General features: G+C 36.9%; 2 protein-coding genes across 5 annotated transcripts; both read left to right on the top strand.

Moving 5' to 3' along the window:
* The first annotated feature begins 1,434 nt into the window (after positions 1–1,434).
* LOC139129851 (limbic system-associated membrane protein-like) lies at positions 1,435–9,558 on the top strand. The gene is made up of 5 exons (XM_070695528.1): positions 1,435–1,565; positions 2,202–2,516; positions 2,908–3,207; positions 5,764–6,024; positions 9,113–9,558. Exons 1-5 carry the CDS (start codon positions 1,511–1,513, stop codon positions 9,427–9,429), a joined length of 1,248 nt encoding a protein of 415 aa, XP_070551629.1. The 5' UTR covers positions 1,435–1,510; the 3' UTR covers positions 9,430–9,558.
* On the top strand, positions 9,556–21,026 carry LOC139129852 (tyrosine kinase receptor Cad96Ca-like). 4 transcript variants are annotated; one of them, XM_070695529.1, is made up of 12 exons: positions 9,556–9,985; positions 11,509–11,565; positions 11,958–12,014; positions 12,811–12,867; positions 13,374–13,551; positions 14,866–14,976; positions 15,948–16,135; positions 16,741–16,860; positions 17,244–17,361; positions 18,156–18,252; positions 19,044–19,143; positions 19,421–21,026. In XM_070695529.1, the coding sequence occupies exons 1-12, from the start codon at positions 9,980–9,982 to the stop codon at positions 19,502–19,504; spliced, it is 1,173 nt and encodes a 390-aa protein (XP_070551630.1). In that variant the 5' UTR covers positions 9,556–9,979; the 3' UTR covers positions 19,505–21,026. The 4 variants fall into 4 exon arrangements, with proteins under 4 accessions (XP_070551630.1, XP_070551631.1, XP_070551632.1 ...); XM_070695530.1 differs by lacking the exon at positions 11,509–11,565; XM_070695531.1 differs by lacking the exon at positions 9,556–9,985 and having other exon boundaries at positions 10,129–11,565; positions 12,811–12,877.

Here is a 21,026-nt window from a genome sequence, read left to right as displayed (position 1 = left end):
TATCTCACATTTTACTGAAATATTTCAATATCTAAAGCGATGAAAATGAGAAAAAATATAGTTTAGAAGACAGAATCTTCGAGTAAGTTTCTATCTCCCATTTCACATTTCAGTGAGTCAGTCAGTTAGCTGAAAAGAAAAGCTACTAAAAAAACATTCCATTTGATAAAAATGAAAGATTTGAATCAGTCCGTATCACATTCAACATTTTTTGAACAAATAAAAGTAAGTAAAAGCCTTATGGCTCACTTTTGAACTGCTTATGTAAATTGCATTTTCAACAGTTTAATGACTAACTATACAGGGATTTACAGACTGTGCAAATATTTGACTGATTGCTATTTCCATTTCAATGCGAAAGAAGTCTAGCAAGCTACCTACAGGGCTGTTTATGGTTGCCTGTTTCGTCATTATTATAAAATAGGTGTGATAGCCACTTGTTGTTTGATTCCTTTGTATTTTTCATAGTGTTCATCAAAATTTTGGCAGTTGCCGATGGTGTTTTTCTTGTTTAATTTCAAAGTTAAGACAAATATTTATTTTTGCGTGTTTACGAGAGAACAATGATGACATTTGCAAACATCCCTACACTATAGAAATATACGTAATATCAGACGAGAGGGTCATAAGTTTTTTAATCAAAGGGTATGGTGAGGCTCACCATTTGATGTGCACGAAATAAGCGAGGAAGGATAACTTTGTTCACACGTCAAGTCCCAATGCCCGTTGAATTCTCACCGGGCCCTTATCACGTCTCCAGTAATTTGCATGTCATGTGAGGCATCCGTGGCCGCACCTCATACCTCAACACGCACTGAAAAGACAGTCAACGTCAACACACCTCGTACTTAAAACGGTAAGTCGCTTTCGATCTACATCGAACGTAAAAAGCAACTAAGACAGCAAGATTTGTGATTATTGCTTCAAAATGTTTAAGCAAAGAGGCGGGCAGCTCTTTGAATTGTAATGCTAATGAGTTTTAGACACTACCGTACCGCACTCGACTTTAGACTGCGAATCAGCGTAAAGCAATAGTGTCGGCTGCTGATATTCAGACCCTCGCTTATAATGCCAGTGCAAGACGCCTATTTAAAATGTTTCTGCAAATTCGACAGAGACAACTTACTGTTTTACATTTTAGGTTCAGGAGGAAGTTTAATAAGGGTTCAGTCCTTTTGTCGACACCAAACGACGCTTTTGAATATCATATCTAGTCACATAAGGAAGATTAATCTTTTATAGAGTAATACATTGCGAAATCATAGTTTTTGTTCGTATACTTGTTTGTGTGATTCAGAGTTTTCGCGCCATCAGTGCTATTGTTAGGATACTGAAATTTACGCCATATGATAACTGTCACTTACAATTACTACTCTAGGTAGTAAAATATCGGTTCTGATTAATTTTTTAATATTTCCCCTTCTCTTGGACTTTTTCATCGGGATGAAGTGTGCCTTGAAGGCCAAGTGCTAGCTTCCTGGAAGACAATTGGACTTGAATCTTTGCCGACATGTCTTGCCGTTTTTATCCGACACTGTGCGCTTGTATGTGCTTCCTGGGAATTGGTGAGTGTAAAGTATATTTTGGTTTAACAGCGTTGGCGGAAGAACCTGCATTCAATTTCCTAATTCTGAGACGCCTTATCTGACTTTAAGCGCTTAAAGGCGGAAACGGTTAGGCTGTTTTGCAAGCGTGAAAAGAATTTGCTTGACATGGTAGGCTAAACATGCGCAGGGGACTGTGAAACCCGCCTTCAAGGCACATGTTTTGTGAAATAAAAAAACCGTTACAGTAAATTTCGATGGGAGTATTTTTCTTTGTTTCTGCTTATAGCATATTGTCTTCCACTTCTTTTATCCTTTTATAAAAATAATCAGGTTGCAAGAAACGTGTTGCTGACATAGTTTTCAGACTTTGCTGAAAGCTAGTCTAGCGTCCGTTGCTAAAAGAAATAAAAATAAACAAGGAAATAATTCCTACATTTATCAGCAACAATGTGGTCGTATATTCACAGATCGAGAACAGTGTAAAGAAGGTTTTGCATGACAAGCGATCGTCTTTATATTAGTCTTTTTAAAGCTCCGTGATACTCCAGGTTTATCAATGCCATTGCTAAACATTTTCCAATTTCATCCGACATTTTGGGAAAAAACCGAAACATTTATTTTGAATGGAGGTAAGGTTAATGCCGTTTCATTTAGTTCCAGGTCAATCGGAATCAGCTTTCACTGAAATCCCAACTGACACGCTGTCGTACAGAGGATGTTCTGCACAATTGAACTGTAGTATATCAGACCTGGGGGACACTATATCATGGTATGCCAAAGTCGACGGCGACTATCAACAAATTTCGTCTGGCCACGATACTTACAACAAACACTTCAAAGTTATCCGAGGACACCTCATGGGCGAGTTTCATCTATTTATTTACTCCGTCGAAAGGAGTGACGAAACCGTTTACAAATGCACGGCGAATCAAACTGGCGTGTCAAAGGTAGCTAGGTTGTTCGTTTTAGGTGAGTGTAACTGTTTCGGAAGACAATGTATATCATGACAGCTTTGGTGAATTAGTCTATGACCAACTAGAAGTTCTTGCAAGCCTTTCATGCACTTTCGATCTTGTATTATATGAGTTCACATATATATGAACATGGCGTATTTTGTTTACTACGAATTTGAATTTGAACGTTCAGACAAAGCCACAGATCGTTCCAGCAAGCTGGCTACATGTACACATTGCCATGTGTGTGAGCTTTCCACTTGACAAGGTAATATATTTATCGCATGTCCTCGTGTTGTCACTCCTTTACCAATTTCCATATTTCAAACTTATACAAAAAATGAACTCTGACCCTAAAAAAAATCGCAAAAAGATTTACAAAACGAAATTAATTGTTGTTTGAAAAGATCAAGAGAGAGGACCCTTCTGTAACGTCACGGGCACGAGTGTCATCGAGAACTTGGATTCCGTGAATTTCACCTGTTGGGTTGATCTGCCAGATGACGTCCCGGGGAAGTTGGTATGGAGAAATAATGGCAAAGAGGTCGCCAGAACACAGAAAAAGACCAATGATTACATGAAAAGAGTATTTGATCGTAGTGAAGATGGAGATGAATATACCTGCGTGTTCGAGTACCACAACGCGTATTTTTGCCATGAGATGCAGTCACTTAGCTGTCGGGAAGTGTTTATCATAAACGTACAGTGTAAGTAATCAAAAACCTCTATTCAAATCATGTTAAATTGTTCAATATTACTATTGTTGTTGTTGTAACAGTTGTCCTCGGTAATTTTAACTTGGCGATGAAAATAGAGCCTCTAGTGATAATTTTGACAACATTCATGCTCATGTTTATGATTTGCTTGGGCATTATAATTTCTCATATCACCACACAATGCTACAGCCATCATTCACAACAGTCCGCATTTTAATTCAAAAAGAAAAATATTGATGCGGAACATCAGGGTCAGTAACCTGTTTCATTGCTCTTGCTCCGCAGGCTCAGAAAATGCAACTTTTTCTGAATCTCAGGTTTGGAAACCCTGTATTTGAGAGCACAATATGATCTATCGGCTCCATGTCAGGGCGGGAAACTTACAATATCCCGACACCCCTGACTTTTACGGACTTCTAGACCTGTTGTCGTTCTGTGAACATCGTGTTCAAAGCTGTGCTGAGCTCAACTTTTGCCTAACCGTTGTCTCTCTTTTATTTCGGTTTAAACCTGTTCCACGATTTGTGCGAACATCTCGTGTTAGCCAGGTTTTCATAGTTGTTCAGTGAGCGGGTTGCTCGAGCACGCCGGTCGGCATTGTGACTTGTACTACCAGCCAAATCTCAGTGCTTGTTCCGTCGTGCACACAGTCAATATATCGAACTACGGTTTGTGACGGTCCGGTTCATCGCCATCTTGGTGCCAAGATTACGCTACCGTTAACTGGTCCTCCAAAGATTGGCATTTTGGGCCTCATTTCAGATAACTCATTACAATATCATTACAAAAATACTTCTTCAAATTAAATTTAAAACCATCAGTAGATGTGTACATATTGTGGTATATCAAGCATTTTACCTAGTTAAATTATATATATATATATATATATATATATATATATATATATATATATATATATATATATATATATATATATTGTTTGCATTCGGATCTCCTCGAGGAAAATTACGTCGCTCGATGCGAATAGAAGACCTGTATATAATATCACAAATTACTTCAAGTAAAGGATAAAGCCCGAGTACGAGGGCTCTTCTGGTATATAAAGTCCATCCGAGCGATAAAATGTCGAGGCCGCAGGCCGAGACATTTTATCGTAGGGTTGGACTTTATATAGCAGAAGAGCCCGAGTACGAGGGTTTTATCCGACTTAAAAACTATCGCCCCTAACTGATATATTTTCGTTTTCAATGTGTTTACGTCAACCGTCCCCTTTGTCAATGTAACATGTTTAGGATATGAATTAAAACTTTTATTTGTGAAATAGCATTCCAATGTAATGGAACATCCTATAAATGCCCTAGGGCACATTATATAAATGCCCTAGGGCACAGCAGATTTTGTGTTGCAGCTGGTTTCCGCTGTGTTACTAAATTTGAATATTAAAACGTACCAGATGTCTACAGAATATGACATGTTCACTTTTGATTGGACAGTACTTTACTACGGCGCTGTCATTCGTTTTTGGAATTTGGTGACCAAGGCTTTGCGAGTAAATAAAACACCCTGAATTGAGCACTTTAATTGGTCAATCAACAGTAGATAGTTTTTAAGTACCATGTAAGAATATTCTGCAATCCTCAGACAGAATTGAAAGGATTCTCAGCTCTACACTCTCATTTATATGGTTTGGGCGTACCATTTTTGTACGTAGTGTTAAAATTTGATAAATAATATTTGTTTTGGTGGCGGCATTTTGAAACCAACTCAGAGAGTCGTTTAACAGCGACGTAGATTATTTAGCATTGAAAATGTGTAGTTTTTCGGCTATACAAAGATTACATCGCTTGCTTATATTAGAGTAGCCTGGTGCCTTTCCATTTATCGACCACGTGACGTCACGGACTTTGTTCGTGTCTGTAGTCAGATTTGCAACCTCTTTCTCCCTTACACACAATAGATGCTGACCAAATACTTAAAATACTCTGTAAGTTTACGATATTTCTTGTTATGAAACGAATGCACATGCTTGGCGAAGCGAGTCTCGAAGTGTCATCTGTGAGGCCGATGTAAACCTTCTCCGTGCTGTCCTCCCAATGACACTTTGGCCTTGTACACGACACTGTGACGTAACGGTCACCCTTCAAGGGATATGCAAACAGCAAGTTGCGCTTTACGCTGGTCTCCGATGATTACTCTCTTATTATTATTCAATTTGATTATACTGGCCATATTTTCATAAAGCTGTAACAAATTTTAATAATGTTCCTATTGAAGGTCTTGTGACGTCACAAGAGCTTCAAAATAGAGAAAACAGTCATAAGAGTTGAAAAAGACAATTGTTTACAGTTTGCTAATTGTCGAATATATGTGAAGCTTTTAAGGATTGAAAATCATGCAAAACCCTTTCAAAATCAAGAGAAGATATTGTCATAAAACGTATTATTTTCAAATTTCCTAACAAGTCCTTTAATATTATAATTGTACACCCCTTTTTTGTAATTGCGATTCTGATAAGCGCTGCGAACTTCGGATATCACGATTGTCGCCAACTATCATTTATATTTGCTTCATTTATTTCATGTGCAGATTCTCCTGAGATAAGCCTTCTAGTTGCCAACGATGCTGTAATCGAAGGCAGCACGTATAGCAGGGTCTGCAGTGTAGAATCTAACCCAGAAGCAACTGTGGAATGGCTATACGAGGAAATCATTTTCACCGCATCGAACACACTCACTCTGGCAAATGTCCGCCGCGATCAACAAGGGACGTACAAATGCCGAGCACGGAACACGTTCAGGCAACGCGAGAGAAGGACAAGTTCAAAATCATTTGTTCTCAATGTGCAATGTAAGTGTTAACGATTTCGCTCACTTTCTACAGCAGGTCATTCTCAAGATTACACCTTCAAAAGTAGGTTTTATACTCTCTTTACTAATTTTGATTCAGTCAAGGGAATAACTGGCAGTTATGTTTGCTCCCTACTTAGTCTTTACGCCAGGGTTTCTACAATAATACTGTGACAAGACGATGACCATGATATGTTTTCACCAATCCACACTGGAGAGTAGAATTCGCTTTTTATAGTCTAGTGAAAATTGGGTAAGACCTATTACAAAATATAGCATATCGTTTCTTCAAAATGTCTTTTTGAGATTGACATATCAAACTTTTACACGAACCAACCTTTGGGAAATATGTCTAACACCTATAAATTAATGTAGAGTGGTTGTATGAGGAAACCATTGTGACTGCATCGAGCACAATCGAAAAGGGACGTACACATGCTTAGCATAAAACACTTTCTTGCAATGTGATCGCGGTACCAGTTCAAAATCGTTTGTACTCAATGAACAATGTCAGTGTTATCCATCCCGCGCACTTCCGACGGGAGCTCAACGTCAATATTACATCTTGAAAAGCATGTTTTACTCTCTTTCTATCTCTGTCAATTTTTATTCACATTTCGGAATTATTTGCAGTTCTGTTTGCACCCTTCTTAGTCTTAACTCCAGGACTTCTACAATAATTTCATGACAGGACGATGGGCATGATAGGTTTAGATCAGGCTACACTTTAAAGTGTCAATCACTTTTCCAGTCAATATAGGGCTAGGCCAACCACAATTATTAATAGATTGTTTCTTTGGAATGAATTTTCGAGAGGTATCCAGAACAACATATTAAACGTCCACCCGAATCTACCTTGAGGAAATTGTCTAATTCGCATAATTCAACATGGTTGCAAGCATTTTGAGAAAATAACATTTTGGCTGAAACCAGCTATTTCAGTGATTATAAAGTAAAAGATAAATTATGTGGCATAAAAAAAACCGATATTTGAGGTTAACATATTCCATTGACTATTGATCATTTGCAAAAATCAAATATAACTATTACTATATTGAGATTATTCCACCATCTTTGGAAATAATTTCAAAGGACTAAGCAGTTTCTTCTTAATATATATTCATAAGACATATGGCAGAACCTTATTTACAAAACAGGCAATGAATCTAGGGCAGCCATATTGGATTGATCCAAATTATCAACGTGTTTTTGTAAAACAATGTAGCTCTAGGAGTGTTTATGCAAGCCCGTGAAATATTTTCCAATTTAAAAAAAACGTTGCATTGATTTTAAAATTTGGAATATATTTAAAAATCAGTGCAATGGCTTTTTTAAAATATTCGATATATGATTGAAAATGTTATTCTATACGAATGCTGGTAGCAATGCTAAGTTGCCTTTGTAAAGATTGTATCTCCACATTGGTTTCTAAATGCGGAAGAAATATCCATTTTGATTTTTAAAATCACCTACATAGCTTGCATATTATATGACCTTTGATGTAATATGGTAGAAATACTGCCAGACATATTGGAGTTATGCAAACTCTCTTAGAGCTCATGTAAAATATTGTACTTTTAAATAGTTTTCTGTCCGCACCAAGTAAAAAGAATTACACTTTAAAATCACTAAAAAAGGTTGTTCATTATGTGATATACGGTCAAATGTTATGTGTTTACACACGTGAGCTAATGTTATAGCGATGCCTTTCTGTCTGTCCGTGTGTGTGTGCTGTGTGTGTTTACTATAATTCAAAAACGCCATGACGGATTCAAGTCATATTTGATACATAAGAATCATATGCCAAGGTAAATACTGATTACATTTTGGTTAGTGTGGCTTGCATATTAATGAAGTTATGACATATCAAATTTTTATATAATGGTTTCCCTATGGAGACAGTAATCACAGTGTCGACATATATCACGAAATACTGCAAAAATTTCATGAAACTTTTTTTTTTCGCTGATGACAATCTCAGAACATTATGTTGATACTGTGAGTGTCATGTCAATTATCTGCTCATTTGCATATTAAATACACTTTTGTAATTAGTGATATAACTCCGAAATTCCTACACTAAATGTAATGATACGTGCTACACATATCGTTCTGATATATATCTAATTGTACTGAGAAGCATTGGGCAGTGTCAAGTTAATAACTAGCTCATTTGCATATTTTATGAACATTTGTAATTTGTCATATAACTCCGAAATAACTGCACCAAATTTGATGAAATCTGCTGCAGATACTGATCCGGCAAATATCTAACTTTTGGATAAGCATTTATTAGTGTTTAGTTAATTAAAGTTTCATTTGCATATTTGATGAACTTTGTAATTAGGTACATAACTCTGAAATCACGGCACACAATTCGGTGAAACCTGCTACAGATATTGATCTGATAAATATCTAATTGTACTGAAAAGTATTGTGCAGTGTCAAGTTAATAGATAGCTTATTTGCATATTTCATGAAGTTTTGTAATTAGTCATATAACTCCGAAATAAAAGCACCAATTTTGATAAAATCTGCTGCAGATACTGATCCGACAGATATTTGACTGTGTTGTAAAGCATTTAATAGTGTGAAGTTAATTAAAGGTTCATGTACATATTTAATGAACTTTGTAATTAGATATATAACTCTAAAATTACGGCACGAAATTTGGTGAAAACTGCTACAGATATTGATCTGATAAATACCTAGTTGTCGTGTGGATCACTGATCAGTGTCACCTTAACTAAGGGTTCATGTGTATATTTAATGGACTTTGTAATAGTGATATAACTCATGAATTACAGCTTTAAATTCGATGAAACGTGCTACAAATGTTGATTTGATGGATATATAATTGTCCCATGAAGCATCAACTTGTGTCAAGTTAATAAACAGCTACTTTGCATGTTAAATAAAGTTTTGTAATAAGTGATTTAACTCTGAGGTTACTGTGTGAATATTGATGAAACCTGCTACATATAATAATAGATATCTGATTGTTCTGTGAAGCGTACTACTGTCAAAAATGAACCTGTTGTAAAACATGTGAGCACATTCAGTTCACATCTGGTCTTCTATTGTTTCAGATAAACCCTCCGTTGAACGATCAAAATTTAGGGACAAAGTCAAGGCAGAAATCTCAGCGAAGGCTTCATTAGTCTGCGTGGTGTCCGCAAATCCTGCGCCAACTTTCACATGGCACAAAGACGGCGAATTAGTCGATGGTAGCTCAGAGGAGACGACAGAGGGAACCGAGACAACGAGTACTCTGACCTTATATTTCGTCTCAAATGCAGACTATGGAGAGTACGTCAGTACGGCTAGAAACAACGTGGGGGAAGATCAGTGCAAAATTACAATGGTGAGAAAAGGACTGTTTCCAGGAGGTAAGCATATGTTTTGATCTGTCGTGGTATTTTTGCCTTTGCCTCACAATCTTTTATACGTGTGTACATTTATGTTTGATCACTACTCAGATATCCTGTGTTCCTTGAATGTAGCAAGAAGTGAAATTCTTAAGTACCGAATGTTTTCATAACATTCTAACGAATTTAAATTTGTCTTCCATGTTTGACAAGTCAATTGAAACCACATTCTCTGTTACTTCGAGATTTTTTTTCATAAAATATACACATTCTTCTTTGACCTACGCCTTCTTACTATAAACGGCATGCATGTAACATTGCAATGGAATGGATTTTTAATGTTTTTGTGGATATTTAAGTAGTGTTTACTAATATATCGGAATATTTCAAAGGAATTCACCCTGTGAAAATGCTAATCTGTTACCATGTGTTATATTGCTCAAATCACGTGCACAATTAATTGTCAAACTGTATATTACTCTACTTCAGTCTCTAATCCTTCGTATTGGCCAAATTGGGGCAGTTTCTTGCTTGTTTATCGGCGTTGCTGTTTTTCTCTGGGTTCTTTCATACAAACGGAGGAAGAATATGTTGGTAAGAGTAGACTTAACTATATTTTTATAAAATTTCATATGCACTTATCTCGAGTTACATGTGCGACCCGGAGTTCCAATGTCTTTTATTAGCCAGCCGACATCAAAACCGGTCTACTGTAGCTTCATTATCCAAACACCAAAAATGCAAAAAAAAAACAAAAACAAACAAACAACAGGAATGATTGTATTACACACGTGTTGCAGTTTTGTATGGGAATTTATTAATTACACATTTTTATAAAAAAAAGGCTACAATGATGAGTCAGCAATAGTGTCTAAACCTAAACGACAACTCTAGACACGAATCTATCCAAGTTCACATCACTCAACACGTGTTTGCACAAAGTTGTTCAGAGTTCAGAGTCCACGTCGGTCCCGTTACTACGGTAACGAATGTCTTGAGTAATTGCACTCAGTTCGGCGGGAAACTGATGCACACGACGTCCTCCAAGCAGTTTTACTTCGGAATGAATTCATTAGCAGTCAAAGTGCTTCCGTCAAAGGGCTGGTATGTAGGAGAAAGTAGAAGTTCACATCACGCTATGCATACAAGCTCTTTGAATCATCAGATCGTGATATCAACCAATCTTAATCCACGGCCGCAGTATGGCGATGCCATATTCTAGTCACAATGTCAATGTGAACAAAATTACTTTCTTGTTGAACTATTTGTATTCAAAAATCAAAACAATAAGCACAAGACTTCTTATTAAATATTATAACACGCCACATGCTCATTCTGTAAGGCGATTCGCCACAATACGTCACGTGACGAGAAAATGGATACGTCGAGTCCCCACTGAATCGACAAAAGTGACGCCAGAGGGGATTTTTTGAAAAGCTATTTCCCAATAGAAATAGTTTTGACCAAATTTGGAAAAGTGCCCGGTGACCAAAGTGTCGTCTGCAGCTTTGACGCAATGGCGGGTGGCTAGAACGCGATGTTCGCCCGGGATGAGCGACAAGCCACTCTTTAAAACTAAGATTTTCCATTCCAACAGCGCCAGAACTTGAACAGGTCAACTACGAAAAAGATTCAAGTGCTACCAAGGATGTTGCTCGGTATGCTTAGAATATTTTTTGGTAGAAAGTGGTACCATGTACTACTGTAACCAATGTGGAAATATCGCCATGTTAACATGTCATAATGGATTGTTGCGGTGCAAAATATCAAAACACATTAAAAACTATAACATAATACAACATGAGCATGTGGTGTGTTATAAAACACCTTTATTCGGGCTATAACACCCGTTTATTACCCTTCGTGGCCCCAACTTCAAAAGATACATCATGAAAACACGTTACAAATCCCACATTGTACCGAATGTGAAAAACCTACCTAGATGTAACTAAGCCATGCAAAAAGACCAACCATATCGCCTTGGTTTCTGACAAGACGACCTAATACCCGATAGACCGAGCCTCTGCTTACACAAAGCGCAGCTTCAATAGCTTCCTTACTTGTAATAGTTACACCATGAATCATGTGATTGATTTAACACTACGATTTGTATCTAGAGACAAGATGATGCGCAAAGGGCGTCTTTAGGATCCGAATTGGAAGGAATCGCACAGGTACGTAGGAAGAGTCAGACATACTGACACTCACCCACTGACAAACAGACACATAGACAAGGACGGGCAGACAGAAACAGAGAAGCAGTAATACAGACAGATAAGCGGATAGAGCGACCGACATATTTTATTACCCTTCGTGGCCCCAACTTCAAAAGATACATCATGAAAACACGTTACAAATCCCGCATTGTAACGAATATGAAAACCTACCTAGAAGTACATAAGCCATGCAAAAAGACCAACCACATCGTCTTGGTTTCTGACAAGAAGACCTAATACCCAATAGACCGAGCCTCTGCTTACACAAAGCACAGCTTCAATAGCTTCCTTACTTGTAATAGTTACACCATGAATCATGTGAATGATGTAACACTATGATTTGTATCTAGAGACAAAATGATGCGCAAAGGGCGTCTTTAGGATCCGAATTGGAAGGAATCGGACAGGTACGTAGGAAGAGTTAGACATACTGACAAGCACCCACTGACAAACAGACACATAGACAAGGACGGGCAGACAGAAACAGAGAAGCAGTAATACAGACAGATAAGCGGATAGAGCGACCGACATATTTTATTACCCTTCGTGACCCCAACTTCAAAAGATACATCATGAAAACACGTAACAAATCCCGCATTGTAACGAATATGAAAAACCTACCTAGAAGTACATAAGCCATGCAATAAGACCAACCACATAAGCGGATAGAGCGACCGACATATACACAAACGGGCGGACGGATAGACAGACAGATAATAGGAATTACGATGATCATGATCATTTTGATGACGATGCTTACTTCATCGCAAAAGATGTTGCATCTCTTTTTAAATGATTGGTAATATACGTTTCAAAACTGTCAAAATACCTACTTGTGTTTTATAGGGGTAGTAAGAGTGCGGTTCAGAGAATACCAGTTAAGAATCAGTATTGTTCTCTCAGTTGATGTGTGAAAAGCGCACGACTGCCTAACACAACATGACTGTCTATAAAAAAATAAAAGGTGTGCCTTAATAACAATACATGATTTGTATTTAGTAAACTAAAATGATAACTGTTACCTGACAGTATATCAACAAAATTGTGGCTCTGAATTGACGAGAATGACATCAAAAAACTACCCATATATTACTCTGTATAATTCACTTTTAGTGAAGCATAGGTTATACATTTAACAGTGGACACACAACTTGAAGGTATGATCTATTTTACGGTCATGGGATTAAATCCATCGTTTTGCAGAACAGACATGAAGACGGATGTCATTATCAGGACTTGTGTTTCACGGAGTCAGAGGAGGTCATACCAAGTATTTTTTTATTCATATTTTCTTCACCTGTAATATACAAACATTCCTTGGAAAACGTTTGTTTTCGTTCGATCGCCAGTCGGTGTAAAACTCCCTCTGTGTTATATATTGAGTGGAGAAAAGAAGAAAATTGGTACTCATTTCGAATAATATCCTTTCTATACCATAAAACTTGAAAGGCAACGGTTGTTAAGTTGCGACATTCATGTGTTTTGTTTGCTTGTTTTGCTTTTTGTTGTTGTTGCTTTTTAAACCAGCTCCAGATTTTCTACTGTCGTCGCTTATGCCATTTGTTATCATTGCCCTATTTTTACTTCATAAAAAAAGATGTCAGTAACAGGCGATTCGAATACATTTTGTAAATTTCCATGTACAGATTTTGTGCTGCATTTTTCTGTAACGATGCAATCATTGATGTGGGTAGTCTCTGTTGCAACATACATGCACTAACGCCACTGCTCGATTTTAGAATGGCATGCACATATTTCTTTGTCAGCCTGGTACAGTTGACATTTACATGAAACTCTACGAACGCTTTCACGAATTTCCACGCGAACACATTCGAATGTCACAAGTCATCGGCACTGGATCGTTTGGAAAAGTGAACATGGCCACAGCGTCTGAAATTGCCGGTAAGAGTGGCATGACAGTGGTGGCTGTAAAGACCGTCAGAGGTTTGTTTGTTTCTTTTGCTTTTCTAAGAGGTCATTTTGCTTTCTCAGCGTAACAATGGTCTTTCTACTGATCTTCTTTTATCCGCAAAATTGATGTTGGTCACAGGGCTATCGAACGTCCCATACCTCACTGGCAGAAGCACTAGAATAGACATCTTGTCGACCATCTAAACCATACCTGTCAAAGCAACTATTTGCCTCCCACTGGGTCATTTTATGAAGTAAATATGAGGTCAATAGTAATGAGTCGATCAATCAATCAATCAATTGGTCATCCAACCTTTCAATCGATCAACCAATAAATTGATAAAAAACAATTTATCAATTGAATAATAAGTCAGCAAGTGTTCCAATCAGTTTGTTTAATTAATTATATATCTATACCTACTCATCTACCAGCCTAACTATCTACCTAACAACCTACCTACCTACCTACCTACCTACCTACCTATCTATCTATCTGCCTGTCTACCTACCAACCTACCTACCTACCTACCTACCTACCTACCTACCTACCTATCTATCTATCTATCTATCTATCTATCTATCTATCTATCTATCTATCTATCTATCTATCTATCTATCTATCTATCTATCTATCTATCTATCTATCTATCTATCTATCTATCTATCTATCTATCTATCTATCTATCTATCTATCTATCTATCTATCTATCTATCTATCTATCTATCTATCTATCTATCTATCGATCGATCGATCGATCGATCGATCGATCTGTCAATCTGTCAATCTATCTGTCTGCCTGTCTATCTATCTATCTATCTATCTGTCTATCTATCTATCTCTATCTCTCTATCTATCTATCTATCTATCTATCTATCTATCTATCTATCTATCTATCTATCTATCTATCTATCTATCTATCTATCTATCTATCTATCTATCTATCTATCTATCTATCTATCTATCTATCTATCTATCTATCTATCTATCTATCTATCTATCTATCGATCGATCGATCGATCGATCGATCTATCTATCTTTCTATCTATCTGTCTGTCTGTCTATCTATCTATGTATTTTTCAAGCCAGCTAGCTATCCAGCTAGTAGGCTAGGTCACTCTCCATCCAGCTCTTTTGAAACTAATTCACTGTCTGACGATCGGCCTCACAATAATAAACAGATATAACCAATATAACCTATAATGCAACCTTCCCGCATACCTGCATTCTCCACAACCCTATATTACCTCAGTGTTTCATGGTACAAGCACCACATCGGCGCCTCGATGGTGGTCATTTTCAATGTACCTTTTTATTGATATGCGTAAGCCTTGTTGTCTTGTTCACAGACAGTGCTTCTGATGATGATAAAAGAAGACTGATGGCAGAATTGAAAATACTGCAGCGTATTGAACCACACAGGAATATACTATCCCTCCTTGGTTGCTGTACGGAGAAAGGTAAGTTGGTCTATGGTGAACCTTCTTTGTAAGCTAATATCAATAGCAAGGATCCTGAATTATCATAAAATATGAGTTGCAATCTAAACATATTCAGTTTAAGTTTAACCTCCTTCCCTCAACTAAACAAAGGTTAGGAAGGGTACAAACCACGACGACAAAATTATGATTTCAAGTCCCCTTGACTGAGAAATTGAAAGTTTAAGTTTATAGAAAGTCTTTGAAAAACCTACACTTCACACAAAGGTCATCTTCCTTGTATCGATACTCTAAATGTTTTGTGTTAGCACCTTACTCAGGTTGTAGTGTACACACTTTTTTTATCTTTCAATTGCATATCTGTTTAAACTAGCTTCTTGCCATCCGTTTGCTCTCACCAGCAATATGCCCCTTTACCGGATTTTGAACGTCATGCATATACAACGTTTCCCTTGCATAACCATCATGTTTTCATTTAGTTAATAGTAAATATTTGTAAAGCATGATTAAAATGGAGGTAAATTTAAGATGAAATGCTGCTCCTGGGAAAGTATTTGGACTCTCAAACTTTTCATTTTTTCTGATCTTCAACTTGTAGTTGTTCTTTTTGAAGCCTTTTGCGAAAGAAAAAAACTTTCGCCGTCATAGTTTTTTTTCGAAAATCGAAAATTTTGTGTTTTCTCCGTAGATTTAACACAATGATGGCCGCCATTTTGAATTTCAGATATCGTTTAATGTTGGATAGTTTGTTTCTCTATAGTACAAAAATTTGCACGGTGACCCCCCGATTATTATTCTTGATTTTGAATGTGAATGGCTGAAAGATTCCTTGAGGGAAATTTGAGCGAAGGTTGAAGTCTTTTATGTCGAGGCGCACACTACCTGAAACCTAAAACGTATTATGGGACGCTTGTCCATTCCATATTCTATTATTCAATGGTCTGATTGCAATATCTGAAAATTCATCAAAACTGTTTAAAATATCATTCCAGAACCCATTTACGTCATCATGGAGTTAATGGGTCAAGGAAACCTACTGAAGTACCTGCGAGATTATCGGCAAGAAAAGACGAGTGACTACGCGACTGCAGCTCTAATGAAGTGGGTTATCAAGAGTAAAGATCTCGTCTCTTTTGGACGGCAGATTGCTATCGGAATGCAGTACCTTGCATCTAAGTCGGTGAGTGTTCTAAGATTTTGCAAAGCAACGTCAACTTTGCTTCCAGTGAGTAGAATCTAATTCATTCCTTCATTTCTGTGTTCGCGAATGCATCTTTGCATGAATTTCCACGCCTTAGGATATTGAATCTCGCTGAAGCATCACCCCTCACAGTATACAGCAAAATCAGATCCCGTGTCAGTGAAGGAGTTGATCAGTAATGTGCTGGATCCAGACTGAGATATGCTCTCTCCCAACTCCAATTTTTAACAAACGTGAAGCATAAAGTCCACATCATTCAAGAAATAGCTTGCAAGTAATCATTGAACGCCATGCAGTAACACCGCTGATGACAACCACAGTATTTTACTTAAGGTCATGACAGAAAACAGGTTCTAAATGATATAATGGGGACGGTACCAGTCTTATATCGTTGTTACTACAATACAATCATTAATGCATATTGATTCCACATTTTTGCTATTTTCAAACATGCGGAATTTGGGCTGGGTTTCTTTTATTACGTACATATTGCAATCGATACTTTGTCTTTTGTCGAATCTCCTGCAATTATGTAGATTGCGGTATGCAAATTTTTATTACATTTAACCCTCTAATGAATACAGTTTGTACATGGGGAGCTTGCTGCTAAGACGGTTCTTCTGACGAACGACAAGCGTACTTGTAAGTTGTCAAATATCGGTCTCAGAGGTGACGATGACATTGAAGCTATCAGAGTTAAGGAGGTAAAAAAAGATTTCGTAATTTTTTGTGTTTCACTTTACCTAATTGATGTAATGGCTTTGTGAATAGATTGTTTATTAATATTGATACATGAACTTGGTTATTCGAACAATGCAAATGTCAATCAAACAAACGCACAGAGACAAAGGGATAGTGATTATCAAAAACGTTTAGAATATTTTTTATATCGCTTCTGCGATGCATGTTATGGTTAATTTCTGTCTTATATGCGACGTTGCATATGCCGTATAAATATACCAAATTGCGTTTGTAAACCGGTCTTAAAGGGCGCCTGAAACTTGGCAAGTTTGTTATTTTTTTTTTGACTGTCATGAAAAGAGGTACTAGGTATCATGATTCATAGATGACATCAATCATGTTTCAGCATCAGTCACACCAGCCAATACGATGGTTTGCACCGGAAACACTTTTTTCGGGGGAGTATTCAACAATGAGTGATGTCTGGTCCTTCGGTGTTGTATTGTGGGAGATCACTACGTTAGGTAAGTGTAGCCACAAAACTATCACCAGTTATTTTAGTGATCGGGTGATATTCTCTATCCTTTAAGGTAATATGCACCTCGAAAGTGAAAGACTTAAAACTGTTGCTGAAACATTCCTCAATGAAACTTTCAACCATACTTTTACCAAAGCACGAATAAAAATCAGGGGTCATCGTGCAAACTTTGGTTCTAGAGAGACAAAGTGCTTGCGCTTTTTCAAAATTCGAAATTTTAAATGGCTGTGTTAACTCTATGGGAAAAAGAAAGATGTCGATTTTCGAAAAACTAAGACGGTGAAACCTTTTTTTTTTCGTCAAGAGCTTCAAAATTAGCCCCCAGAAGTGGTAGGTCAGAAGAGAATAGATAAAACTGAAGGCCCGAATTTCTGTCTCCTAGGCGCGTTCTACCTAAATTGGCTGGTTTGCTTAATTAACTGCGGACATACACAATCGTTATGTCAAGGTCGCAAAAATCGAGTTAGGGAATAATGTTCGTTCTCGTGTAACATACAAGCTGGATTACAAATCATGTTACATTTGTCTTGCTTTGTGTATTTACGAGATCAAGGAATTGATACGAGATCAAGGAATTGAAATGTATCGCATATATTTGAAAGTTGTTTCCTTTCATGTGCTGCCACACCACTATGTACACCGAAGTCCTCTGTCCACATTAAAGCTACACCAAATCTTTCTATTGAGTTTCAAATATCTTGAATTACGACCGTGTTTCATTTGTAGTGGTCCCATTTGCGTCATCTTTGATTATTATTTTTGCATTTTTTGATAAAAAAGGTAAGACACCATACCCGACAGCCAATGTGATGGAGGTGAATGATTTTATTTCGAAGGGATATCGGATGAAGAGACCAGTTTATTGTGACTCTAAATTGTAAGTAATAACCGCCGACATATCAGCACCTGACGTATAGATCAACCCCAGTTACAGACTTAGTTAGTTGAAAAACATAATATGTTTGTAAGACAAACGAACAGACAAAACAACCGATATGGAAAATTCCAAAAGATGTAGGCTTACTTACACCATTTCACACCACTTCATTCCTTTTGACAAACGAATTTTAAGGTTCACGTAATCACTCCGAGTTCCGTTATATTCTCTAAGTTACCTGCCAAAGTGCACTTACTGTCAGATACCCAGCCCCAGGTCCAAAAGCTGCAAGTATAACAAGCACAACAACATGTAAGAGTGGCTGAAATATCTCATTGTTTCATTTTTAATGTATGTCTAGTTGTTTTATCTGCCTGTTTTAGCTGTTGCGTTATATTTTTGCAAACTCTTAGTTACCGGCCAAAGTGCAAACTTACTGTCAGATATCCAGCCCCAGGTCCAAAAGCTGCAAGTATAACAAGCACAACAACATGTAACAGTGGCTGAAATATCTCATTGTTTCATTTTTAATGTATGTCTAGTTGTTTTAATCTACCTGTTTTAGCTGAAATGAAATTTTGTTCGAAAAGTCTACGAGGTTTTTACTCCCCTTTAACTCAAGTAAATACAAACGCCCTTAATGGGGTGGATTGCAAGCGGGACATGAAATGTGCTGTAATGAAAAAATGAAAATTATTTTGTGTGTATGAACAGGACGTTCTCAAATAAGGAAAAGAGCGATAACTGGACATCCACGCTTTTCATAACGCAAGATTTTCTCTCACCGGTAGGTACTCCGTCATGGCGCAGTGCTGGTCTGAAAACAAATCCGAGCGACCGTCCTTCTCCGACCTCGCCACTCAACTAGGAAGCATGGCCAAGAGTAGACAGGTAACTGCTGTAATAGCTTTACTTATTTTTTTAAAATAAATTATTCGGATCTTACAAGTAATGGTGGAATATCGAGCGACGCTTATTAGCTGTAATTCTGACAAAAAGTGCTGCTTTTATTTATTTGTATCCGGCACATTAGTTGTCGTACAGAAATTCGACTGCAATCAAATGTATTTATTTGCAAAAAAGAAATTGTTTATAATTTTTCCCCTCAACTTAATATGTTCGAACCCTGGGGAACTATCAACAACGTTTTGCAATACTTTCATTTCAGGATTTCATAGACGTTAAAAATGCATGTGCTGACACTCCAGATTATAAGAAGGCTGCAGATGAAAAGTGTTACGAAACAAACTGATTAGAATGAACGATTGGAAATTAATGAACACTAACTTTTATTTTTTTTGAAATCGGTATTAACGAAGGACTGCAAAGAAGAACATTTTGACGCTGAAGTGCATCGGCAAAATAAGCAAAGCAGTCACTTTACAACAAGATATATCTTAAAGGAAAATTAATTGCCACATTGAATTACAGAACAAAAACTGAAAACATGTTCATGAACACTTCACATATAATCTACAGCAAAATGTCAGGGTTTGAAAATGACTCCTTTAGGTCTTACTTCGTGGTCTACCGGATAGGTTCCATAAAAGATATACCGATATGTACTACGTACGAAATTACATATGCAAGTACCTAACTGAGTAGCAACCTACCTATCTACCTGCATGAATGCTATGGTAGATGCATAGATACACATATAGATAGATAGACAGATAGATATATAGACACATAGATACATACATACATACATACATACATACATACATACATACATACATACATACATACATACATACATACATACACACATACACACATACATACATACATACATACATACATACATACATACATACATACACATACATACATACATACATACATACATACATACATACATACATACATACATACATACATACATACATACATACATACATACATACATACATACATACATACATACATACATACATACATACATACATACATACATACATACATACATACATACATACATACATACATACAGACAGACAGACAGACAGACAGACAGGCAGGCAGACTGACAGACTGACATACATACTGACAGAAGATAGATCGTGTGACTTTTTTATTTTGTTGATTATTTCAAAAATGATAGTCGTTAATTAGTAGTATCGTAAGAATATTCACTGTACATTTTTAACCAAACGCATGTTGTTTCCCTTATATATATTTGTTTAAGCAGTTTTGAGTAGCTGTCGAATTATCTTATTTGTAAACATACATATTTCTGGTTGTCTCATTTGTGTAAAAAAAAGAAAGTAATATTCTCCTGAAGAATTCCACTTACTACTTGATGGAGTACATTTCAGCTGAAGACGACACTTTGAAGAATAAGACTTCGGGATGACGATGTTTTTCTTTGTAATTGTTTGGCTTATAAATTGCTGCATGGGACTTTCTTCGCATCACATTTTATTAAAGCAACATAGTTGGACACGTTGCAAACGCATTCAATATGACCTTTAAAAGATGAGGTATCGGGGTTAAATTAGCATACGGTTCATAAAACAAATAGTAGTTGACAAAAAATGACGGCTAAAGGAGTCCTACGTAAATTTCCTATTAGGAAATGCAACTATGTATTTTTATTCCGTCACAGCCTTTCACACTTACAATAATCATACAATTGTTTGTTTTTCTGATCAAATTTTATTTAGAATGATTGTGTATTTTCCACGGCGCGGCTGTTGGGCGAGCCTTTTCGTCATAACTGCTGACTTTCCAAGCGCAAATAAAGATTTCATTGAATTAGCATGTCTTTTTAA

This window comes from Ptychodera flava, chromosome 3, assembly GCF_041260155.1.
Source record: "Ptychodera flava strain L36383 chromosome 3, AS_Pfla_20210202, whole genome shotgun sequence".
Lineage (NCBI taxonomy): Eukaryota > Metazoa > Hemichordata > Enteropneusta > Ptychoderidae > Ptychodera > Ptychodera flava.
Note: the sequence above shows the minus strand (reverse complement) of the source record. Positions and strands in the feature narration are given on the sequence as shown.